An 11,181-nucleotide genomic window follows, 5' to 3' on the forward strand; every position below is an offset into this window, starting at 1 on the left:
TTTTCAATCGTGGTGAAGGCTGAGGGTCTGAAGGATTCCCTGCGGGAACCCTGAGCCTCCTGGGGCACGCCCACAACTGGCCCACTTTCTGCATTCCCCAGGACACATGCAATAATGTGCGAACTCCAAGCGTGAAATAAATGAATAGGAAGAGCTGCGGGGGCTAACAAAACAAAGCAAACTGGGGAGCAAGCAGAAATAATGATCCATCTGGAAGCATGAAGGAAGACACAGCTTTCGGGTGGTTTCAAAAGGCCTTCACCGAAACCAAATCAACCCACCCCTCCCTTCCAGGGTGGACTGGGAATCCTCACCCCGCCTAGAGCACCTGGCAAGTCAGGACTGGATCCAGCTATTTTATTACCTCCCGACCGGGAAGGAACTAGGAGAATCCTAGGCGCGCGGGGGTGGGGGTGGGGGTGTGCGAGTGTTCTGGGCTCCGGGAGGGAGGGCCGTGTCACTGACATCATGAAGGGGTGGGGACCAGTCCCCTGAGCAGTGAGCAATGGGAGGGTACTAGACCAGGTTAAAGCTTAAGGGAAAAGCTAGTGCCTGACTATCAGGCATGCTAAAACCAGGTAGAACTTCACTAAGTGAATACAAAGCTGTCTGTTGGCGCTCAGTGCCTCCGCCTTCCAGCTGCCATCTCTTGAGCGAGCTGCGCGCCCCCGCCCCGAACCCCTAGAGCCTGTGAGAGACGGTCCTCACTCGGCACTAGCCAGGGCCCAGGGGTACCAGGGATATGGTCGTCCAAGTCTTCTGTGGGGTGCTCCACTGAGGGAACCACGTGGCCAGCAGCCACTGCCTCTGGACTAGGTTCCAAACTGGGCCGAGTCTTGGACGGGTGATGAACTGGGGAAATGGTGCTGCGGGACTTCGTCATCCTGCTTCCCCTAGGATCTGGGCTGCAATCTGGAGAGAGCAATCCTGAGGGTTAGACAGGGTGGTGCAGTGAGGGAATGGAAATTGGGGCCTTGACTAAGAGTGGCCAGAAAAGCCTCAGAGAAAGTTCTCTTCAAGGCCTAGAAGTGCCACTCCCTCACAAACCTCCAGCCTTACCCCCTCCAGATATACTTCTTCAGTTCAGGACAGAAATCATTGCTCAAAGGAAGCTTTCCTGCGTAAGACTTCTGAATCTTCCCCTCTCACTCCTTCTCCCTTGGTTCCCTACCCTTTCACCTACTGATCAGTGCTTAAGCATTTTTGGGCGGTGGGGAGGGGAGTTCACATATGGAGGTCAGAAGCCAACTTGAGTGGATCAGGTCTCTCCTCCGGCTATGTGGGTCCCAAGGATCGAACTCGTGTCGTCAGACTTGGTGGGGAAAGCACGTTTATCTGGGAGCTGGCTTGCCAGCCCCTTTTCCTCTCTAAAAGGGAGTGTCTGGGAGATGGAGTCCACGTGGCTTCTCAGATGGCTAGGCAAACACTGCACCACTGAACCGCATCTCAGACATCAGAGTCCTCCGTCTCTATAGCCTTACTCCATCTTCCTAAGACTTTCCTCCTTAAAAAAATAAAAGCCGGGGCTGGAGAGATGGCTCAGTGGTTAAGAGCATTGACTGCTCTTCCAAAGGTCCTGAGTTCAATTCCCAGCAACCACATGGTGGTTCACCACCATCTGTAATGAGGTCTGGTGCCTTCTTCTGGCCTGCAGACATACACGCAGACAGAATACTGTAATACATAATAAATAAATAGATATTTAAAAAAATAAAAGCCTTTACTCCAGACCCTCCTCTCCTAAGACCTCAAAAGCATTCTCTCTGAAGTTCCTACCCTGGGGTGATTTGGGGTCTCAGATTTTGTGAATTCCCCCACCCCACCTTGGCACTGGATCTCTAAATCCCCACTGAAACCACCTTTCTATGCAGGATTCAGCCTTTCCCCTCTCTGAGCTTCTCCTTCCCCTCTCTGATCCCCACGTCTCTCACCTGGGAATCTCAGCACCTCACCTCTCTTTTGATGGCCTGCAACCTCCTCAATCCTACTGATGTCCATCTCTTGAGGCCGGCAGACTACCAGGCAAAGTCGGGGGCCTCCAGTGCGTATCCGCTCCACCACCTGGGCATGAGTTAGGCCCTGTGTTGACTCTCCATTAATATTGAGCACGAGATCACCAACCTGCAAGAACACAGTGGCATATGAAGGGCAGACGAAGAACACTTGGCAAGGACAGGGACCATATCTCTGAATGTACTGCTGCTTAGAGCTAACCTGCAAACGACCACATCGCTGTGCTGGCCCATCCTTCAGCAGTCCATGCACGGCCAGTGGAGCATCCCCAGATACACCTCGTCCCCCTTTTAAAGTGAAACCAAAGCCTGCAGGGCCTCGGAGCAGCTCCACGGAAAATCGACCAGTGGCTTGTGGTAATTTCAAAGCATAGCTTGCTTTATTCTGGGTTACTGGAGGTTGCTCCATACATGTCACCAGAGTCTCAGACCTTCGATGCTGGAATAAGGGCAAGAGTATACATGAATTAGCAGGGTGAATATCTTTGTTAGGGTTATTATTGCTATGATGAAACACCATGACCAAAGCAAGCTGGGGAGGAAAGGGTTTATTAGGCTTACACTTCCACATTACAGCTCATCATCAAAAGAAGTCAGGACAGGAACTCAAACAGGGAAGGAACCTGAAGGCCAGAGCTGATGCAGAGGCCATTGGGGGATGTTGCTTACTGGTTTGCTTCCTGTGGCTTGCTCAACTTGCTTTCTTATAGGACCCAGGACCGACAGCCCAGTGATGCCACCACCTACGATGGGCTGGGCCCTCCCCTATTAATCACTAATTAAGAAAATGACTTACAGCCAGATCTTATGGAGGCTTTTTCCTCAAATGAAGTTCCCTCCTTTCAGATAACTCTAGTTTGTGCCAAGTTGACATAAGACTAGTCAGCACAGTGTAAAAAGTGAATGCCTATAATCCTAGCACTAGAGAATCTGAGGCCGAGGGATCACCTTGAATTTGAGGACAGCCTAGTCTACCTATCAAGCTCCAAGCCATCCTGGACTACAGAGAATGCCCTGTCTGAAGGCCAACCAAAGCAAAGGGTTAGCACTGAACATAGCATTGAGGAGTAGTAGTACCTGGGATCGACGTCCCACAAGAGTGGCATGAGGCAAACGGCTGTCAGTGACTTCTATATCTGCAGAATCCAGGCTGCTAACAGCTGAGATACAAAAGTGACAAAGAGGGATATCAAAAGATGTTGACATGGAAACAACCTAGGACCTCTAGGTTAACTTTATAAAAAAATTATTTTTACTAGGGGCTGGAAAGATGGTTCAATGGTTAAGAGCACTGGTTGTCCTTTCAGAGAACCCAGATTCAATTTGCAGAACCCACGACGTGGCTCACAACCGCCTGCTGACTCCAGTTTAAGAGGGTATAATGTCCTCTTCTGGCCTCCATAGGCACCAGGCATGCATTTGGTACACAGAAATACATGCAGGCAAAATACTTGCACATATAAAATTAAAACATTAAAAATTGTTTTTACTTTATTTTGTGTGTATGGATGTTTTGCTTGCATGTATGTTTGTGCACCACATGTGTACCTGGTATCAAATCCTCTGGAACTGGAATTACATCATAAGCCACCATGTGTATGTGATGGGAATAAAACCTGGTTCATCTATAAGAGCAACTAGTACCCTTTTTTTTCCTCTATATAACATAACAGTCCTGGCTGTCCTGGAACTTGCTTTGTAGGCCAGGCTAGCCTCAAACTCACATAAATCTGCCTGCCTTGGCCTCCCAAGGGCTGGGATTAAAGGTGTGCACCACCTGTCTTAAAAAGTAATCCTGTGTCATCCATTTGAATACTCCATACCTTCTTCCCAGATGTTAATAACACATGGGCTACATGCATTAAATAGCACCCTAAGTGGCTGGGGTGGTAACAAGACTTCCTAACATGTGGCACATCCTGAGTTTGGCCCTAGCACCTAAAGAGTTAAATAGATAAACTATTTTAAAAAACAACCCACTCAGGCCTTTGGGAAGGTTGCCATTCCAGGATTAGGTTCCCAAAAATCTAGACAATCTCTAATTAGCCTACAAAATTTATTTCAATTCTCACATTTTTTTTCTTTTTTCTTTTTCTTTGTTTTTTTTTTTTCCCCGAGACAAAGTAGCTTTAGTGCCTGTCCTGGAACTAGCTCTTGTAGACCAGGTTGGCCTCAAACTCACAGAGATCCGCCTGCCTCTGCCTGGGATTAAAGGCGTGCGCCACCACCACGGGGCTCAATTCTCACATTTCAAGATCTGCCTGCAGCAGACTATAATCCCAGCATTCTAGAAGCAGAGGCAGAGGCAGGAGTGTGGGATTGGAGGCCGATGTGGCCCCTAGCATGAGACCTTGTCTCATGAAACAAAAGAGGGACTGGAGAGATGGTTCAGCAGCTAAGAGTGCCCACTACTCCTGCAGAAGACCAGAGTTCAATTCCCAGCACACACATAGCAGCTCACACCTGCCTGTAACTGCAGCTCCAGGTAGATCTGATGCAGTCACAAGTATATACCTGCACAGACACAATTAAACATAAATAAACCAGGAATGGTGGTGCACGCCTTTAATCCCAACACTCAGGAGACAGAGGCCAGCAAATCTCTGAGCTCTAGGCCAGCGTGGTCTCTGTAGTGAATTCTGGGACAGCCAGGGCTACATAGAGAGATGCTGTCTATAAAATAAAATGAAATAAAACTTAAATCATTAAACACACACAAGAAACCAAGCAAACAAAAATCTCCCTCTAATATGTCCAGCGCTTCCTTCCACTGGTTTCTGGAATTTAGGCTCACCCCTTTGTAGAACTCATCTCCTCTCCCTAAGTGCCACCTCCTTGGAAATGACATTTTGGACAATTTCACACATGTATAAAATGTATTAAAATCATCCTTATTTCCATTATGCACTCTTAACCCTCTCCCACTCCTGCTAACTCCCTTCTTCCCAATCGCCCCCTCCCCCACCCCGGTTTTTGTTTGTGTTGCAGGTAGCTACAGCTACTGAATGTTCAAGATTGCGAATGCCAAGTCGAAGTCTCGCTGACCTTAATAATTACCCAGCCCAGAACTTTCCACAAATGTTCTGAAACTGATCTATCGCAATAACCCCGGAGGAATACACTCCAGTTCTGTGAGGTTTCATTCCCTCCTAACCCCTCCCTGAGGAATCACACTCCTTGACAGTTCTCGGCCTTCCAGCAGGAAAGCCAACCCCTTCGGCCCCGCCCTACGGAGTCCTTGCACCTACCCTCCTTGTGGCGCAGGCGCAATGTGGTACCCGCCTTTCGTACCAACGCTGACAAGTCCGCTGCAGCTCTGGCCGCCAGGGGGCGCGCGTCCAGACGCTCCAGGAGCTGCCGAGCACGAGGGCCCCCGGACCCAGGTAGGCCACCTCCTGACCGGAGAAGTAGACAAATCGTCATGGTCCCAGAGCCGTGGAGCCCCGACCTGAGTGATTCCTAAGTCCAAAGACCTAAAAATGTCCCTCCAGATATATGGAAATCCCCATCCACTCCTATGACCCCCCACTGTTACAACTGTATAAGCTGCCGGCTGTCTTGCCCCATAAAGTCCCTGGAGATAACCATTTGATAGCGATAGACCTGGATACCTTAAACAATCAACACATTTCTTTGGAGCTCACCATACTGTCCCTTAATAACACTACATACCAAACTTCTCTGGCCGTGACTCTGGGGACCCTGATTCTCCCACATAAGCCCCTCCCTGCGAGCAACTCTGAAGGCCCCAATTTCACCTCCAGGGACCTACGCAATCCCTCCTATACCCAGGAGTTCCCCTAAAACCCAGTGTCCTACACCCAGTGTCCCCTTAGGGTGCAAGCATCTCCAGATAGCCCCTCCACAGATCCCCAGCCCACCCTCCTAATCCCCTACAGACTGCCCTGCCTGGCTCAGCAGGTGCCTCCAGGTTCATGTTGCCAGACTCCTGAGCTAGGTCTCTGGAGTCTGATGTGTCCCTCCACCATACACACACACCCCTGAGTCTGTAGGGTAGGAGACCTGAAACACAGTTCCCATCGCTGGGCCCCTTTTTGCTGCCAGGACAGCCTGGGCAGCAAGGCTGATGTTTACCACTTGTGGGGTGAAATGGTTAGGAGCCGACAGGCAAGGAGAGGGTGGCGGGGGACCGCTCCTTCCCTTTCTCTCTACTCCGCCTACGCCAGTACCTCCTCTGCTCCCTCTAGGGTCTGCGGTGTTTCCAGCGCGGGAATCCATGGCCTGTGGTGCGCCTCCTGGACTCGGGGCAGCCGGGTGATTAGTTTTTAGCACAGGGGCGAGTTCAGTTGGCTCCTAGCCCAGGCCTGGACGTCGCTGTTGTCTGGCCAGTCCCAGGCCTGGCGCCCGGACTGCGAGGTGACCTACCTGGCCGCAGGCAAGGAGGCCTGGTTGAGGGAACCTGTAAAGTCAGAGTTTAGCCTTTCTCTGCCCCAGGCGCTGCTGCTTTTCTTAACTGGAGACTGGTTAAAACTGAAAAGCCTGAGTGTACCAATTGTTAAACAAGATATGCAGGAAATGGAACTTAAATAAACTGTTGGTATAAAAAGTATAAAAAGGTACACTAACTTTAGAAAAAAGTGTGTAAACATTTTCAAAATTAACAATAAACCATCAGAAAGAAAACTATTAAACATACACATACGAGCCATGTATTCCATTCCGGAGTACTTATCTAAAGGGATGCACACTTTCCATAAAGACGTGAGGATGAGTGTTTAAGAAACCTTTGTTTCTTGTCACCTTCTCCTCGGGCAACCATAACAAAATATTGCAGAGTGGGTGACTGAAGCAACACTTTATTTCCTCTTATTCTGGAAACTGGAAAATGAAATATCAGGGATCTGACCAATTTGATGCTGGATGTATGGCTTGTTATTTTCTTCGTTTGAAAGTAACTGCTTGCCAGGAAGCAGTGGTGCACACCTTTAACTCAGCACTCAGGAGGCAAAGGCAGGCAGCTCTCTGAGTTCGAGGCCAGCCTGGTCTACAAATCAAGTTCTAGGACAGCCAGTGCTACACACAGAGAAACCCATCTCGAAAACAAAACAAAAAAATAACAAAAAAAAATGTCATAGGGATGTAACGAAACATGCCCTTAAGCCCAGCACTAGGGGAGCAGAAGCAGGCAGATCTTTGTGAGTTCAAGGCCGGCCAGCCTGGTGTACGTAAGGAGCTCCTGGCCAGCCAAAAGTACATGGTGAGACCCTGTCTCAAACAACAACAAAGATTTAATTTTTGCCGGTTGTGGTGGCACATGCCAGATTTGCTGAAGGAGGCAGAGGCAGGAGGATCATGAGTTCGAGGCCAGCCTGAGCTACACATTTATTAAAAGAAAAAAAGAAGAAAGATTTAATTATCAGCTGGGATGATGTAGTCCTGAATCACATGTATTTGGGAAGCAAAAGCAGGAGCATCAGGAGTCCCAGGTTATTTGTCTACACAGCTTGTTGGCAGAGAGTCAGGGATATAGAAGACTTTATCAAAAGATGTGGTTGAAGAGCCGGGTGGTGGTGGCGCACGCCTTTAATCCCAGCACTCGGGAGGCAGAGGCAGGCGGATCTCTGTGAGTTCGAGACCAGCCTGGTCTACAGAGCGAGTTCCAGGACAGGCTCCAAAGCCACAGAGAAACCCTGTCTCGAAAAACCAAAAAAAAAAAAAGATGTGGTTGAAGCTAGGGGATGGAGCAGAGAGCAGAGTGCTTGTCTAGCGTAAATAGTGCACTGAATACTGCCAGCCATCCCCAGTTCTCTCTCTCTCTCTCTCTCTCTCTCTCTCTCTCTCTCTCACACACACACACACACACACACAGAAATAGAGAGGTAGGTAGGTAGATAGATAGATAGATAGATAGATAGATAGATAGATAGATAGATAGATAGATAGATAACAGTGGAAGGCAACTCAACTCAGCAACATAAAAGAATTAATAATCTGGCTCAAATGATTATGGTATGGACTGGAGGTATAACTCAGTAGTAGGGTACATGCTTAGCTTGAGGTCCCGGGTTAAGAAATTCACCAAAGGCCGGGCGATGGTGGCGCACGCCTTTAATCCCAGCACTCGGGAGGCAGAGACAGGCGGATCTCTGTGAGTTCGAGACCAGCCTGGGCTACAAGAGCTAGCTCCAGGACAGGCTCCAAAGCCACAGAGAAACCCTGTCTCAAAAAAACAAAAAAAAAATTCACCAAAATAACAATAGTATGCAAAAAGACACAAACATATCTGTAAAGAGTACGTGGTATATGACCCCAGTTATATAAAAGTCTAGTAAAAGGCAAACTGATGTACAGTGACAAAAAGAGGGCCAGAGACTGCCAGGAGAAGGGACCAGGGTCAGGAAGGAGGCATTAGAGAGGTAAGAGATGACTGGTATTATGATCACAATAATAGATTCATGGTTATTAGCATACTGTATTCAAAACCTATCAAGCCTATGAAACCAGACATGGTGGTAGTGGTGATTGCCTATAATCTATAGCACTTGGGAGGCTGAAGCAGGAAAATCATGAGTTCAAGACCAGCCTGTGTTACATAGAGAGAGACTCTGTTTCAGAAAAAAGTGTTTAGGACTAGAAAGATGGTTCAGTAGTTGAGAGTACTTGTTGCTCTTCCAGAGGACCAGGTTCAATCCCCAGCACCCACATGGTGGCTCACAACCGTTTAACTCCAGTTCCAGGGGATTCAGCACCCCATTCTGGCCTCTCCAGCATCAGGTACGCATGTGGTACACATACATACTACAAGCAAAATATCCATACACATAGCAGTTTTTAATTTTTTATGATTTACTTATTCTATGTGCATTTGTATTCTGACTGTCTATATGTCTGTGTGCAGGAATCAGATCCCCTGGAACTGGAGTTACAGGCAGTTATGAGCTGCCATGTAGATGCTAGAAATTCAACCCGGGTCCTCTGAAAGAGTAGTTAGTGCTCTTAACCACTGAGCCATCTCCCCGGCTCCCTCAATTTTTAACTTTTAAATTAAAAAATAAATGGGGCCAGGCATGGTGGCGCACACCTTTAATATCAGCACTCAGGAGGCAGAAGCAGGTGAATCTCCGTCTGGGGCTAGTCTGGTGTACAAAGGGGATTTCAGGACAACCAGGGCCTAAAAAACAAAGAAATGGTGAGAAGATGGTTCAGTGTGTAAAGACATTTGCTGTCACCAAGCGTGATGACCTGGTTTCAGTCCCCAGGCCCCACATGGTAGAAGGAGAGAATGAGAAGGGTCTCCTGCAGATTAGACTCTGCCCTCTGTCTGTGTGCCCTAGCATGGTCATGCCCTTCCCTCAAGTACTTCTTTTTAAGTTTTCATTTAAAAAAAAAGAAGTAAAGTGAAACACCTTGCAGGGGGGCAGTGAAATGACCAAAAGGACAAGTCTCTGGGACCCAGGTCAATGTGGAAGGAGAGAAGCGCCACATGTATGCCACGCAGGCAACTTAAAGCTGGATTTTCTTGGCAGGTTTACCACATACGTCACCATCCCCACTTTCCACACATACGTCACCATCCCCACTTTCCAAAGGCTACGCTGACGCTCAAGATGTTGCAGTGGCTGGGGTTCTACTGTCTGTACCCCACTGAACCCTGTAGCATGAAATTTTTCTATTCACCCCACTAATGACAAACCAAAGAAACTATTCCACCAAACCTTCTAGTTTAGGGAAATAATGAGTTTAATCGGGATTCCTTCCAAGTTGAATTTAATGTGATGTGCGTGGGTGTCTTGTTTGCATGTTCGCCTGTGCCCTACGTACATGCCTAGTGCTTTCAGAGGCCAGCAAAGGGGGCTGGCTCCTCAGGAACTGGAGTTGCAGCTGATTGGGAGCCTCCATGTGGGAGATGGGACTTGAACCCCGGTCTTCTGAAAAAGCAGCAAGTGCTCTTAACCACCACTGAGTTGTCTTCAATTCCTGACAAGGATTCCTTACAGGAACGTGGGGAAAAAAGAGTTAGCTTAGTGATTAAGAGCACTTGCTGCTCTTGCAGGGAACCTGAATTTAGTTCTCAGCATCCGTGTCAGGCAGCTCACGACATCTGTAACTCCAACTCCAGGGACCTGGTACATACGCATGTGCATGTACATAGACACATACATAGCCATGCAAATAATTAAAAATTAAATAAAATCTTAAAGAATTGGGATTTTGCCGGGCGGTGGTGGCGCACGCCTTTAATCCCAACACTTGGGAGGCAGAGGCAGGCGGATCTCTGTGAGTTCGAGACCACCCTGGTCTACAAGAGCTACTTCCAGGACAGGCTCCAAAACCAAAGAGAAACCCTGTCTCGAAAAACCCAAAAACAAAAAGAATTGGGATTTTAAAAAAATAAAATAAAAAATAAAAAAGAATTGGGATTTTTTAAGGAATCATCAAGGTGGTTCTTAGTAAAGGCAATTGCCCCCAAGGCACAGGGCCTGAGTTGTGTTCCTGTGACCTACATGATGTAAGGAGAGAATCGATTCCTTTCCATTGTCCTCTGACCTCCACACACATACAAACTCGAATGAAATGTAGTAAAAAAAAAATTAACCCTTCTCTCTACTAACAGTTGTACAATTTTAAATTCACGAAAGGGGGTCACGTGTATACAAGACACAGCAAGCATGAGTTCAGAAGAAAACTGTGAGAATCAGCTTTTTCCCACCAAACTTAGGTTGTCAGGCTGATCACCGAAAGCCATTATCTGCTAAGGCAGCTCACTAGTCCAGCCATTGCTATTCCTTGGGAGAGCATGGTCTCACAGGCCCCTCTCTCTAGCAACTAGCAACCATAAATCCTAGAGAACTGGCATGGCCTCATGAACCCTCTTCAGCAGTAATTGTTTTTTGGTTTTTTTGGGGGGAAGTGTTTTTTTGTTTGTTTGTTTTTTGTTTTTCGAGACAGGGTTTCTCTGTTGTTTCGGAGCCTGTCCTAGAACTAGCTCTTGTAGACCAGGCTGGTCTCGAACTCACATAGCTCCACCTGCCTCTGCCTCCCAAGCGCTGGGATTAAAGGTGTGCGCCACCATCGCCCGGCTTCAGCAGTAATTGTTTTTTTTTAAAGATTTATTTATCACTCTGGAGGCAGAGGCAGGCGGATCTCTGTGAGTTCGAGACCAGCCTGGTCTACAGAGCTAGTTCCAGGACAGGCTCCAAAGCCACAG

The 11,181-nt window shown here is 47.9% G+C and overlaps 1 protein-coding gene across 1 annotated transcript; it reads right to left on the minus strand.

Annotated features, from left to right (window-relative positions):
* Positions 1-337: 337 nt before the first annotated feature.
* Magix (MAGI family member, X-linked) lies at positions 338-6,254 on the minus strand. Its single transcript, XM_005352778.2, has 6 exons — positions 6,203-6,254; positions 5,261-5,407; positions 3,090-3,172; positions 2,215-2,451; positions 1,953-2,121; positions 338-912 (listed from the first exon to the last, which is right to left on the minus strand). Exons 1-6 carry the CDS (start codon positions 6,249-6,251, stop codon positions 620-622), a joined length of 978 nt encoding a protein of 325 aa, XP_005352835.1. The 5' UTR covers positions 6,252-6,254; the 3' UTR covers positions 338-619.
* Positions 6,255-11,181: the final 4,927 nt, after the last annotated feature.

Source organism: Microtus ochrogaster, chromosome 10 (genome assembly GCF_000317375.1).
Source record: "Microtus ochrogaster isolate Prairie Vole_2 chromosome 10, MicOch1.0, whole genome shotgun sequence".
Taxonomy (NCBI): domain Eukaryota; kingdom Metazoa; phylum Chordata; class Mammalia; order Rodentia; family Cricetidae; genus Microtus; species Microtus ochrogaster.

Coding starts and splice junctions, on each gene's coding strand:
- Magix (XM_005352778.2), bottom strand. CDS start 6,251: ATGGATTCCCGCGCTGGAAACACCGCAGACCCTAGAGGGAGCAGAGGA. Junction 2,452..3,089: donor TTGTGGGACGTCGATCCCAG/GTACTACTACTC, acceptor CCCTTATTCCAG/CATCGAAGGTCTGAGACTCT. Junction 913..1,952: donor TGCAGGCCATCAAAAGAGAG/GTGAGGTGCTGA, acceptor TGCTCTCTCCAG/ATTGCAGCCCAGATCCTAGG.